The 14,335-nt window shown below is 45.7% G+C and overlaps 1 protein-coding gene and 1 gene segment (V, D, J or C); one reads left to right on the forward strand and one right to left on the reverse strand.

The window, feature by feature from the left end:
- The window catches only part of LOC103921787, a 66,414-nt gene that overhangs the window by 9,466 nt on the left and 42,613 nt on the right, over positions 1-14,335 (forward strand).
- Positions 6,165-9,539, reverse strand: LOC103920718 (trypsin I-P1-like). The gene is made up of 5 exons (XM_009328555.1): positions 9,500-9,539; positions 8,867-9,035; positions 8,031-8,284; positions 7,098-7,234; positions 6,165-6,314 (listed from the first exon to the last, which is right to left on the reverse strand). Exons 1-5 carry the CDS (start codon positions 9,537-9,539, stop codon positions 6,165-6,167), a joined length of 750 nt encoding a protein of 249 aa, XP_009326830.1.

Genomic DNA, 14,335 nt, shown 5'->3' on the forward strand with positions numbered 1-14,335 from the left:
AACTAAAAACATCAATGTGTTATCAACATTGTTCTCACCCTAAATCCAAAACACAGCACTGTACCAGCTACTAGGAAGGAAATTAACTCTATCCCTGCTGAAACCAGGACATAACCCCACAAGGAGGAGGCAGGCATTAGATGTAATCTTGTTCTGTGTCCTTGAGGGGGAATTCCTGCCCAGCTTCTTCCCACTACCCTCACCCCCGAATAATCGTTCTCACAGGGAATTTCTCTTGGCACGGTCACGGGATCTCCACTCCCAGTCTAAGGCCAAGGGCAGTTTTTTCTCCCTTCAGATCTGTCTTTGGAGGAGAAAGGCGCATTTGTGCAACTCTCCTCTGTCATGCTACAACGCACTCCAGGATTACTATGTCAGCAGCCTGCTCTGTGCCTGGGGCAACGGCATGAACAGCATTGGGCTGAGCAAGGATGATCCCACACTGCAGCTTGTGGGGTCAGGGCGTGTGAAGTTTCAGGGAGTCTGGAATGGAGAGTCAAATATGGGAAAGAGAAGCAAAAACCATGCCCCGTATCTCTTGTCTCCTCTGCATAATACCTCTTTTCTGGAGATCTCAGCTGATGCGGAAGGAAGAAAGGGAAATCCCACAGCATCCCCCCCGCCCTGCCTCAATCTCAGGCTCTCATCCAACCCCATCACGTTCTTGCGATTGCATGCACATACATACAAACATATAAAGACAGCTGTGCAGGGCTCATCCCACCCACTGCTGTGTGTGAGTGTTATTTCCCACTGATACCCGCCAGCCAACTACTTTCTCACATTTCAGGCGCTCTCACACTGCCATGCCCACCCCCAATGTCATGCATCTCTTCCTTCCTCAGCGTTTCCTCCTCACACGTCTCTGTGCCTGTGCTGCCACCACGGGCACATTTCCATCGCTGACTCATATTTCTTTCTGATTTCCTCCCCATTTGAAACATTTCTAATACATTCACATTTTCTGTCAGCTATTTGTACTGGTCATTCATAGACAGATGAGAAACTTGCCCATAGCTTTTAAACCCATCCCATCCTATTCCTTATCCCTTCTAGATTTTGTGGGTTTTTTTCACCCCCTTCCTCCTCAAATAATTTCACCTTCTGCCTGGCCTCCTGCTTCTCTTTTTTCTCTTTTTTTTTTCTTCCTCCTGACAGGGTAGGCCCTTCAACAGTCTCCAGATGCAGTCGTCAGTGAGGGAGGAGCTGTGACTCTCAGCTGTTTCCAGATGGGAACCACATGCCCCTACATGCCATGGTATAAGCAGGCTCAAAGAAAGGATACCATGCTGCAGCTGGTAGTGTTTTCAGTGGAATGGGAAAAGGCAGAGTTTGAGGACAAATTTCAGAATCGCTCCAAGGGCTGTGGGAGCATGGGCTATCGCTTGTCCTTTTCAATAGATTTTGCCTCAGTGAATGACTGGCACGTATTACTGTGCTAAGATACACGTTGATTCAGGTGCTGAGGAAGCTGAGCACGAACCTCTCTACAGAAAGTGATCTGATGGCTGGGGAGATTCTGCCTCTGCTCTCTCTTGGTGTGGTCAGCTGCCATTGCCCACAGAGTTGAGGCCAGGGGTCCCTGGAGAATCAGTTTGGAAGAGTATGTGTTCGACTGTAATTTTCCTCACACCATCACAAGATGCAGTCTTCTCTCTTTTTCTGTTGAGAGCACAGTGGGGAGTGATGAGACAGGGTTATTTCCAAAGGCAAATGAGAGCCTGATTGTCAGGGATCTGCACCAGGTATTGTCTCTGTGAAGAAGTGTGACGGATGCACTCGAACCCTTAACCAAACTAGCGGTAGTTTGGTACGGGCTCCAAAAGCGATAGATGCCTAAGCCGTGACTGGGCCGAGAGCTCCTCTGGTTCCAATCTGTTCTCTGAAAACCCACAAAGGAGCAGAGCGACACAGTGAGCATCGATGTATATGAGCTTGGAACACTGATCATGCTATTAACACATGAATAGCGGGTGGCTTTTCCCAGACTCATTTATCAAGGAACAAAGTTGTGGGTACAAGGAGTCTCGTGCATAGATTTTCCATCGCATGGAATTTGACCGCGAGCCAACCACTTTATTCCATAAACATGACAACCTAAGTGAGCCTTCTCTGAGCTCTCCCTGATAAGCAGTTGGCTGCACGGCGGTGATCTCCCCCTGAGACGGGACACATCTCAAGGTTGCTCCTCGAGGCAGAGAGACTTTTTACCAACGGCAGATCTTTGGTAAGCAACTGATATCGCGCATAACCTTGTAGTATGGTAACTTTGATTTTGCATTGGTAACTTTGATTTGTGCCTTGGTAGTTTTGAATCATTGTTCAAATGATTGTGCCATACAGTAGTAGAGTGAACCTTACCATCAAACTTTGTTAAGTAGCAATTTTATACCATCATATTAAAACCACTTTTGCTAACGCCTTTGATGGTGATTCTTTAAGTGATCTAAATCACCCATTCACGATGAATTGGCATAGTTGGCAGAATCCTAATCGCAACAAGAAGCTAGGTCCTGCAGAGTGCCCAAGGCCAGTTGCACTTACTGGAACCATCCAGAACCATTGGAAAAGCTGAGGACATTTTGTGGAGGGAAAGAACCTACAGATGTGCGTGAGGCAGAGAAACTGCTGGAGAGCTGATGCTGGAGGGAAAGATGGCCATGCAGCCCCAAACCACCCCTCGTACTTGGCGCAAAGGGCATGGCAGAGTTCAGCGTGCTGACCATGTCGCAAACTCTACTGAAAGAGTGGTTAAACATTGGAACAGGCTGCCCAGGGAAGTGGTTGAGTCACCATCCCTGGAAGTATTTAAAAGACGGGTAGATGAGGCGCTTAGGGACATGGTTTAGTAGGCATGGTGGTGTTGGGTTGATGGTTGGACTCGATGATCTCAGAGGTCTCTTCCAACCTTAATGATTCTATGATTCTATGAAACCTCAGTTCATTGGCAGCACTGACACCTTGCAGGCTGCAGGGGATCAGGTCCTTCCCTCAGCACAAGGGAGGGAAGGGTGCAGAAAGAGACCCATGCCTGTTAATTGTGTGAGGGTGGAGGAAACCAGCTTCTTCCAGCACCTCACCTCCTCACTGGAGGAAAGTAACCAGATTCACACAGTTTGTGTCTCTTTGTATCTCAGCAGAGACACACAGAATTCCTGTGCTGCCTGTGTTTGTGCTGATATTGCCAGTACATCACGTGTACTTCATAATGCTTTCCATATTTCCCTTTTTTGTTAAGCATCACATGATTGAGGAAACTGTTAGCAATCTTTGAGAGGAAGATAACTATTCCCACTTTTCTGGAGACAGACAGGAGGAAAACTTCAACATTAAGCATATAAGAGACTCAAGAGAGATCAGAACATTTTATTCAGCTAGGGATGTCTTTCTCCATATCGTGCAGCAATGCAATACCTGCATAGCTGTAGCATGCAGCTAATAACCTGTGCATGAAGCCCTTCCCAGTGACACAGACTGCAGTCATCCAAGCACAAACCCAGGTGGCCTCAAGAATGAGGTGTATCAGGAGTCTATTATTTCAAAGCCATTTTGTCAGAGTAAAGTCTCCCAGTCACAGACATATGCCCACAGAATAAATAGATCCACATGTGCTCTCAGGCCCCACTGATCAGTTCACACCAGGTGTCTGGGGACAGGCTTGTTCACTAATGACCTTATTGCTCCTTTAGCAGATTTTATCTTTCTCTCTGTGTCACTTTTTTTTTCCTTCTCTGTTCCCCCCCCCTTTTTTTTTTTTTTTTTTATCTTAAGGTGTTCTGCTCCCTTCTTCTGCTATTTATTTTCTCTCAGGAATTCTCCCCCTTCTTTGCTGTGGTATTTAGATTTATCTAGGATAATTTCAGATCTCCTCGGAAATCTTGTTACCTCCTTTTCCAAATACATCAAACAGCAGACATCTCAGCTGTGACCCACAGGCTAACAAAGGTGTTGCAGCCCCTGCTTCTTGAAAACTGTCAATTTTTCTCACTTTCTTCCTCTCCCCCCTGTCATTTTGTCAGGAGCTATTCCTCCTCATTCTAGAACAGTGTCATTTCTGAGTCACAGATCCTCCCCTCCACCCTTCCCCAAGAGACACGCTGACTTTTACACAAACTAGCATAATTTGTTGCCCAGTTCTACTCTTAACGCTTCTTCCAAGTGTTGTGCCTCTTTGGAGAAGCTGGACTGACTGAGAGTTTTAGCTCTGTCTCGCCTTTAGAGCCTTCTAGTTAAGTGCTGCTGCTACTTGGTTACTTCCCTTCCTGCCACACCAGGTTTGTGCAAGGTTTGCACGCCTTCATATGTGCACTCAAATACATTGCATTTGATCCCACCGGACTTCTTCCTGAGAAAAATAGAGGAAGTACAGGGCACTTTGTCCTGTTGACCCTCAGGCTCCAATCAGGGCTCACAGCTCTGTAATCCTCTCACTCCTCTTGTGCAGAGCTGTGTGATAAAAGCAGTATGTGGAAATGTCAGCAGAGAGCGAGAGAAAGAAAAATAGTGTCCTCACATCTCAGTGCTCTGCAGATGTCTGTTGCTCTTCTTAGACAGCACAAAGGAGGGAACTACTTTGTCAGCGACCTCTTTGTGGCACTGCCCACCGCAAGCATTAGTGATGTTCCAGCCATGTAAGAGGGGAGATCCTGTGAGGATATTCCAACAGTTTGAAAATCAAGTATGGCCTATAATCTGGAAAGGGGAATTTCTTCTTTACCCACTGGAGACCTTGACACATCGGGGGGGACAGTGACGGAGGACTGGGACTGTTTCCAGACTACTCTTCTCAACATCCCTGTCTGTCATGTTTGAGAATGCACTCTGCCTGATGATATATAAGTATTTCTTCCCCCCCATTTTCATCTTGTCATCTTTTCATGACATCTTCTCCTCTGTCCTCCAACTTTTTCTTCTCCTTTCCCCTAACATACCAGGCAAAGATATCAACCACCCTCCACTCACAGTGGGCAGGGAGGGAGACAGGGCTGGGGAGTCACAGGTCAGGGACCCGTGGCTTTCAACTGCTCCCGGATAAGAACTCTGTCTCCTGGTGAAAACAGGCTGAAGGGAAGGATGCCAGGCTACAGCCCAGGTTTTTTTTTTCTGGAAAAGGGCAGATGCTGAGAAGGAATTCAGCAAGTGCGTCCAGAGCAATGGGACACAAAGCTACGGTCTGATCCTGTTCGTATATTGTGCCTATCTCAATGGCTCAGGCACCTATTACTCTCCTAAGAAATATCTCAGTGACAAAGCATCTGAGAGAGCTGGGCACAAACCTCTCTGTAGGCAAACAGCACTTGTTCCTTCATGCCCTGCTCTTCTGCTCTCCCTCCCTTTCCTCCCGTGTCGGATTTCTTTTAAAGTTCTCTCCATTTCACCTATTCTCTGCTTTTTCTATCCTTTTATTTTACTCAAACTCTCTATTTCCCTTTTCTTTTTTAGGAGACAGCTACACAGCCCATTGGCAACTTTGGCAGCTTTTTCATGGACTTTCAATTCCAGTGCCAGCTGGGGTTAGGAGGAGTTAAAACCAGGAACATCTCTGTCCTTTTGACTCTTCCAGGAAAACTAAGCAAGCCCAGCACGACCAGTTAACTGAGCAAAAAGGTATAGGCAGCAGCCCCAGTGGCACTGGCACATGAAGAGAACAAGCCCTAGCAAGAGGTTGTTCCATTTCCCAAGTAGAGCTTTCAGGGAGGGAAGTGTTCAGTCACACTGGGGGGGCTGGGAGTGGGGGCGATGGGGAGCGTTTGTGTTGCTGCCTGCTGTTTTCTACAGTAGGAGTATGCCACCTGTGTGATTCAACGCACTCTCTCAGCTGTTTTGGGCAGCTTTGTAGCACCTGAGTACCTGCCGATAAACAGAAAAGATGTTCTGCTCCAGAAATGGCTGCCTGTAACTGATTGAAAGACTCCCGAAGGTGAGTCTGCAAAATGTTCCAAGAACCTACTAGTTGAGAAGCACTACAAAAATTAAGTATTTTCCCCAGAGTGACATTCCCTGCCTCTGTCCCCCATATCATAGCCTATGGAAGTACCCAGAGAAACGTTGCACAAAGAAGGGGTGCCTGAAAGTCTTTATTTTTTGATAATTTTTGTATGTCCGGTCCCAAAACAGAAGAAAATGACGAGGAGAAAAAGCAGGTGACGTAGAATGAGAGTGTCTCAGTTGGCAGACATAGTGGCTTTGATCCAGGAGACATAATTGCAAACCTTGGTGTAAACTCCGGGGTAGCCTTTCTGCGCACATCCAATACCCCAGGAAACAATGCCCTGGAGCTGCCCGTTGCAGACTACTGGACCACCGGAATCCCCCTGTGCACATAAAGGATACGGATAGTCAGCAAATGGTACCAGCGTACGCGATGAGCCAGAGATCCCAGAAATCACTGACATTCGAGGGAGCTCCATTGGGCTTGTTCTACACAGAAGTTCTACAAAGGTCATTTCTGATTACCACTCTACACCTGATGCTACTGTGCCTTACTTTAGCTCCAAGGGCACCACAGCTAAGGATGAGTAAGCCACCTATTTTTGACAGATGCAGTCCTTGGCAGACGCTTAGGATATGTGTGTCTTAAACATTATTCCGCCAAATATTTCCATGGAGCTAGGCACATGTAAAATGCAGAGCAATTGTCAGGTGGAGCTAGGCACATGTAAAATGCAGAGCAATTGTCAGGTGTGTTCATTTTCCAGACTGCCTGGTTCTTGGCATACTGGTTATTTCATTTTCGGTGACTCCAAAACCAACATTTGTGTCCTAAGCTCTAAAGTCACCGTGATTACTGTTGACTCTCTGGTGCAGCACTCCTCCATTTTCAATAGCCTAAGGTGCAGGAGGTGGCGTAGTCTGCTTGTGGAGAATTAGGGCAGAGGTATTCGCTGTCTCAAAAAAGGGACAATGACTAACTGAGTGGGAAAAAAACCAGCCTCGCTCAATAAGCAACTTTCACCCTAAGCCTCCGCTGTTGTTCAAAAAAACAACATTCAGACATGCCAGCGCAGTGAGTATAGCAGATTCTCTAATATGACGGCCTCTTCTACTGGCGAAAGGCAGGAGAGAAACATATGGGAAAGGAGAGGCAGATGTTTTACCTGGCAGGAATCTTTTCCTCCCTCCATGAATCCTACACATATCATGTTCTTGGTAATTTTCCCAGGGTAGGCCTTGGTGCATTTTTTTGAGGAGAGCACAGGAGCCTTCAGGCACTGCAAAGTATCTGGATATGAGTCTACAAGAAAATAGGGAGAGGTGGTTGATGACACCTCTGAGTTCATTTCAGAGCCCAGAGAAGATCTTTCTTAGCAGAAAAGTAATCACTGAACATCCTGGTTTAGCAGTCGTCATTTTTCCTCTGAACAGTAATCACAGCACGGATTCCTTTTGTTCAGATGGAACAGATTCTACCCATGGGTCCACCGTTCTACACTGCAGCCACGTTAATTGTTCTGATACCTAGAAAATCACCAATTGGCAAGTGTGGAGCTAAGAGCTACTCCTGTAGCATACATGCTGGAGGAAACCTGGGCCTCAGGAAACCATCCTCTCCTCTGGTGCAGGTTTAGTTGTCGTCGGTGGATTAGACACCAGTCACCATCCGCACCTCTGACCATTGGTGTAAGAGAATGGAGCTCTCTTGTAGTAATTTTAGATCCACAATCACAGATTTTGATCTTGCTCTCAGAGAACTGACAACTCTATTGACATTAGTTAAATTGCTAGTGCTTGGCACTGTACAGCTGATAGCACCAGGCCACAAAATTTATGGCAGTGTGAACATCCTGGTGAACAGCACATGGATGACTTAAGTGATTCCGTGTTTGTAACACAGAACGAGAGGAAGGACCTCATAGAGGCTTGCCTTTAAAGCAGTTAAAAGGTTACTGTCCTACACAGACTGATCACTCAAAAAGACCTGTCCCACAGCACTTCTCTGTGCTTTACCCTGTACTGTTTGGAGTTAACCGTGAGGTCTTAGAGTGTCTCCCGGGCCCTCATGATGCTGTACATTCCCACAGAGTACTCACTGGCATTGCTGAGTGTGTTGCCCCAGCCAGAGATTAGGCATGTGGTGCCTGTGGCCACACAGCTGGTAGGCAGAGGAACAGTTTGGACAGCTCGGTTGAGCTGGGCTGGTTCGGCAAGCTTGATGAGCATAATGTCATTGTCCAGTGTTGCGGAGCTGTAGCCAGAGTGACGGATGACTTTAGCTGAACTAATGAACTGCTGTGTCGATTCTGAGAGTGCCAGGTTATGCTTCCCGAGCTGCACTTGGATGCGACTGGAAAAGAGAAAAATGGCATATACTTTACTGCTACCGACAGGTTATGAGGAACCTCCCTGTCACCATAGGCACTCGCTTCAACATCGTTATCGTAGTAGCTGTTTTCATGCAGGTTATCTTTCTTGTCCAGCAATAAGTCCTGGGGATCCACACTGAGATCTTACCCACTCCCAGTACAGGTGGTGAATTTCTGCAGGTTTATTTATTTGAGCTGGGACAAGTTGAATATATAACAGTGCTTTATACAAACATTCTGGAAAAAGGCAAACTGCTGTCACCCTGACCTCATTCCTCTTCCTGTTCTCCAGTGACTAAGTTTTAGCAAGATTAATGCAATTTATAAGAAATCACAGCCCATAACTCGTTGCTAGATTATCACATTGTCATTTCAGAAAGTGCTCTGCATTCACAGAAACATTTGCAGAAGTGGAAAACCCCTTATGATGCCTCAGCCCAGCTTCCTGAACGAGCCACCAATGGAGTCACTTACATATTTGGATCTCACAGCTCAGAATTCCTGCTAGAAGTGAACTGGAAGAAAGAAGTAGGTTATGGAAGGATATATTTTTTTCCACTCACGACTTGTAGCAGTGAGCAGCTGACAGGACCCACTGGCGGTTGATGAGGGAACCTCCACAGAAGTGATACCCAGAATTCAGGGACACCTGATAGGGGACAGAGTTCTCTGCACAGGTGTAGCCTCCCACGATCTTGTCATCATCATCATCAGCGTTGATGGGGAAGGCAACTGGGAGATAAGAATATGTCAACATTTGGCATAAGGAATCTTGTGCCTCCGTGACTGACTGAAGCATCTCACTTGTAGGCTCTACTTCTGGAAAAACTCACGGTAGCAGTGGTGGGCAAGCACTCGCCCATAGTCCAAAACTTTACAGCAGCTTTAGGACTTCCTTTGCCAGAGGTGTTATCTTTATATTTCACAGTCCTTAAGAGAGAGACAGGCTTTTTTTGAAGCTATGGACTCATTTCAGTATTGCTGGGTCAAGAACCCTTACGAAGGCATTCATTCCCCATTTTGTGACACAAGCAATTATGAACAGACAGTAGCCAAAGGAAGTTGCAGTGCTCTGCCTTAAAACTTTTGCAAGCTGAAACGGGACTTCACTTCCCCGCACTAGACTACCTTGCAAATTTGCTCACAAAATGAGCTTCCTTATAAATTACAAAAATAGAAGTAAAAAATATACTCACCAGCCACACCAACAAAGGTGACAAACAGTATGTATTTCATGATCTTGACACAGCCTCAAGCCCAGACTGGTGGACTGGAAGCGTGAGCTGCTAGAAATACATTTTTTGAAATGGCCTTATCTCTAGTCCAAGGTTTTCTCCAGACAAAAAGTACACAGTGGAAAATTTGAAGATCCAGATGTGGGCATTAACAGGCACTGGTGGAAAGTACAAATAACACATCAGTTAATCATAAACCTTTCCTAAGATAGAGAGCTATTTTAAATTATTTCAGAGGGCAGCCTTCAATTTAAAAATACATTTGGGCTTTGGAAGGTGTGTAGCTGTTTGCCTGTCTCATTCTTATACGCAGCACCTGTTGAGAGCAACCCTCAAACCCCTTTGAGATTCCTCTGCACTGATGGCGTCATTCTTAAAAATGCATATTTTTTACCGGAAGCTGAATACTGTAGGTGGTGGACTGTAAGATACTATACATTTATTTGGGAAACAAAAAACCAGCCAAGCAACCAAACCCAAAACGTCTCAGCGTTGTTAAGTTTATTTTAGCAAATTCCTTTTCTTGAGTAACATGTGTGTGTGTTTCTATCATATAGGACACAGCGTTTTCCCAAATAAAATTATGCAAAAGTGATTTCGGTAAGCGGGTACAAAAACCCTATTCTGTGCCCCCCACCACCTCCCAAGTTAAATTTTTCAAATGTGGGAATGCGCACCGTATCTCTTTGAAAGAATTCTCTCTTTCCTAATTTCCCTCACCTAATCTATATGACAATATCGGCCTAAGTACCGAACCATGTTTTTTACTTAGCTTTGGAATGTTCTATAGAGACTCATTTTTGCCACAGAAGAATTTCAGTATAACATTGATGTTTATGGATGTAATGTGTACGAACAAAAATACTGTGAACACAAATAATGAGATCTTCTGAAATCCCTCTCTGAAAGAGTGATAATTTCTGTCATGATGCCGAGTTTGCTGAAGCTTAGTGGTTTTGATGAATACTCATTTTCCAAGCAGCTGCCAACTTCATCATGTTAGCTCCTGAAAGACATGGGATAACCTCAAGTGACTGTAAACAGAAGTCATATGCTTTGAGATGCTGAAATGGCATGAGAGACTAAATGGGAATCATCTTTCTACTCCATTTCTCAACCAAGTTTTTGAGAGGACTGGTACACACAGTGGACTGGTACACACAGAGGACTGGTACACACAGTGGCACTGTCCAGATGGAAATTTTCCTTCATGTTAAAGGGCAAGACCAAGGCCAGGGACTCCTCCAAGGAGCTGCATGACTTGTCTTGGCCTTTAAACTGGTATCAGTGCACAGTTTCCTTGCAAACATGTTTTATCCTGAGAAACCAATAAGGATTAGGAGCTTCCTGTGGAAAAGGGAAAGATCCGTAACAGGATTAAGCATGGCAAAAGTTACCACAGCTATCTAATCCCATCATAACTAAGCAGAGCAAGAGCAATTCCTTATCTACAGCAGTGTATAATTTGATCTCCCTGTGGAGTTATAATTTCTTTGTCCAAAACATGCCATTGGCATAGAGACAGGCTGTCATCAGATATTTTAAAACATTATTTTTCCTGAGATATAACTCTAATAACCTATTAGGTAACACCCAGGCTATGAAAGACATCTTCCTTTTCCTTCTTTTCGTAGGGTTTAATATTTGGTTTAGTATCCACCCAAATTTCAGGAAAATCCAGTAATTCAGCATCTGAATTGGGAAGCTCGACCATACCTGCCTTTATCTTGGTACTTTTTTTTTGCAAGTCTCATTTAATGCAATGATGCTGCAGCAGAATGCTGGCAGCTCCAGGGGCACAGGAAGGAGGAGGATTGGTGAATGGAGGGCAGCTGTGTTAGATATTATCAATGGACAAACAATGGCAGCTTGCATTTCTAGAAATCCGTGTTCCTAGTTCAAGTATTTCAGTCAGCTGTATCATCACTGGACTCAGATAAAGTAAATACATTTGTCCAGGCTGATGTAAGATCCTGGGAAAGGGAAACCTGGCGAGACCATGGGCTGACAGAGATAAAGCTTCCCAGGAGCATGAAGCGGATGAGTTTCTGAGGCTAGTCCTTGTACATCTCTCAGAGCATGGTGGTGGAGCGACCGTTGATTCTCTCTTCCCAAGTCTCTCCTGCCTGGGAGCACCGGGTACATTCTCCAAAGCTTCTGATCCTCCAGCTCTCCACACCTGAGAAAACCTTCTGTCACAGCCTCTTGCCTTGTCCTCTCTGCCTGCGTTTCTCTTTCCCCAATGGCACAGCATTCTGTTGTTGTTCTATTTCCACCCGTGTCAGAGACTCGGACTCTCAGTCTCCTAGAGAGTCAGAGGAGGTAGGACATGACAGGGGTGTGTAAAATGATGAGTGGCCTGGGGAGACTGGGGAAGGATGGATTGCTTGCTGTCTCTTCCTGTACAAGAATTAGGGGGTAGCAAGCAAAGCTAGGGGGTCTGGCAGGTTCAAAACAAGCACAGGACAATTCCTCCTCTTTTAGGAAAGCTGTGAACCCATTTCCACAGGTTTTTGTGGATGCAAAAGGTTTACACGGACTCAAAAAATGAGGGGACACGTTTGTGGAAGAAAAATCCATTGAGGGCTATGAGGTTGAAAGACACCTCATCTGACCTCCCTTGTCCCCAGGAACTGCCTGGTGTTGGAGAGTTCCCTGCTACTACACCCCAGTAAGAGACCAAAGAGAAGCGTGGAGCCCTCTGGACTCTCACCCATTTGCCAGGGTGTTTCCCGTGACCCAGAGAAGGATAGTCAGGGCTGCCAAAGTCCTGCAAGAAAGTTTGGAGAGTTACCCAAGCTCATCCCTTCATTTGCTGGAGCACAGAGGGGGTCCTGGGAGCAGCTCAGCCCTTTCCAGCAGGATGGGAGGGGACAGGTCAGGGCTGACCTGACAAAGATATGTGTTAGAAGGTGGGTTTATCTGAGAGTGCTGCTGCATTGTTCTTGTTCAGGCTGAGATGGGAAGCGACGATGGGGCTTAAATCATGGGAACATTTGCCCTGATGGTTCCTAGTTCTGGAAGGGGCTTGCTTGGGGAGTAAAACGCCTAGCTTTCCTAGGCAACATAAAGACTCCTCAGAGCATCTCTTTCCAGATGACCCCTCTTGTGTTCAGGGACTAGGATCTCTCAGAAAGGATCCCCAGGCAGAGATCCCCTCTGCCTTCCTTCCCCTATAGCTGGTTCCTCTATTGCTTGGATAAATCTTTAAATCTGATCCAGGGAGTAACTGATTGTGATGCACATTTTCTTCTTGACAAACACACCATCTGACCTAGGAACATCAATCACCAGTTGCTGGAGGCGGGAGGGGGTCTGGGGAAGGGTTTTGCAACTTCTGCTCTTTGCATCTATAATCGACAGTCCGAGACAGGCTTCTGGTTTACAATGGTCCAGTGCAGTGTCTCCAAAGTGGGGTGCATGCACTCCCGGGGATGCGCAAGATGATCCACTGGGGTGTGGGAAGAAAACATTAGAACTTCAGTATTATATGTATATAATTATCAATTACTAGACATACATATACTGGGGGTGCATACTCAAAAATATTTTACTGATGGGGTGTGCGATCAAACATTTTTGGGTACCACTGTTCTAGTAGTTTCAACAAATACCTTACATGTTGTTTCTTACATTCTGCTATAACATCAGCCTCCAACTCTGCAGAGCCTTCATGTTCTCTCTGATTTCTTCACTACCAGGTCTTCCTTCCTCTCTTACTCACCCCTGGCTCCCCGCTAGCAAATTAAAATTCTGCTGACACTCTCAACAGCATTTGCCATTTTCCATTTCTCAACCTACACAAAGGTGAACCCCATGACACAGCTGTTGCAGCCTGTTCCAAAGGTGCCATGGAAGTAAAGATGCCAGTGTGAAGGCTGCACACATTTCATTTGTGAAGTTCTTTGGCAGCTTCTGCTCTTCTGTTGTCTTCCTGGCTCAGGGTGGTAAAGGCAAAGCCTCATGTTTCAGAGTAGCACAGAAAGAACTCAGGAGTGTATTTCAGGAGTTGTTGTGAAGAATTCTGAAGTTTCAAAGTCTTTTGGCTCTTCCTAATTCCTGTGTAGCTCATTGGCTGCTGCTACACATTAAGAGAATGGATTCAGACCTGGTGCTGTGAAACTCAATCCTCTTTCTCTCAGTTGCTTTTCCTGGGGATGCTGATGATGACAAGATTGTGGGAGGCTACAATTGCCCAGAGCATTCAGTTCCCTACCAGTGTCCTTCAATGTTGGGTATCACTTCTGCGGCAGTTCACTCATCAACAACCAGTGGGTCCTGTCAGCTGCTCACTGCTAGAAATCATAAGTATGGATTGGGTTGTATATCTGGATTCTAGTCAAATCTTGCAAAGCCACCAGATTCGGAATATGATGCCCAGCAAAAGAAGAGAATCCAAGGTCGCAATGCATGGTGTATCTGAAACCAAAGGAGAAACACTACCCTCTGTCTCACTGCATTACATGATCTTTCCAATATTCCTGCACTCTTGGCATCCTTCTCTGTACATCCTAACATGCCTTTCTGTGTGCATTTGCATGTCCATGTGGTTTACCATTACTATTTTGTTCTTTTTCATTCCTTCAGACTTTCTCCATGGATCTTTCTTGTCCTGAATTTAGGGCATACCTCTGCAGAGAGCACAGATCAAGGATCATGCTCCTCCGCAGTAGGAAATGTAATATTCCTTCCCTAAGCATTGCTCTAGGTGTCTGAAGTGATCTATCTATGCTCACACCATTGTCACAGTTGCCAGCTGGGCATCCACTGGACAGGATGCCCAACTAGCAAGGCTCT

Source organism: Pygoscelis adeliae, unplaced genomic scaffold, assembly GCF_000699105.1.
Source record: "Pygoscelis adeliae isolate BGI_AS28 unplaced genomic scaffold, ASM69910v1 Scaffold120, whole genome shotgun sequence".
In the NCBI taxonomy this organism is placed as follows: Eukaryota; Metazoa; Chordata; class Aves; order Sphenisciformes; family Spheniscidae; genus Pygoscelis; species Pygoscelis adeliae.

What these genes read in the sequence shown, in the direction of transcription:
- LOC103920718 (XM_009328555.1), bottom strand. Translation starts at nt 9,539, where the DNA reads ATGAAATACATACTGTTTGTCACCTTTGTTGGTGTGGCTG. An exon ending in GCTGCTCACTGCTACAAGTC is followed by an intron (nt 8,285 to 8,866) that starts GTGAGTGGAAAA and finishes TCTCTTTTCCAG; the next exon opens with TCGCATCCAAGTGCAGCTCG. An exon ending in GAGGAAAAGATTCCTGCCAG is followed by an intron (nt 6,315 to 7,097) that starts GTAAAACATCTG and finishes TTATGTGCACAG; the next exon opens with GGGGATTCCGGTGGTCCAGT.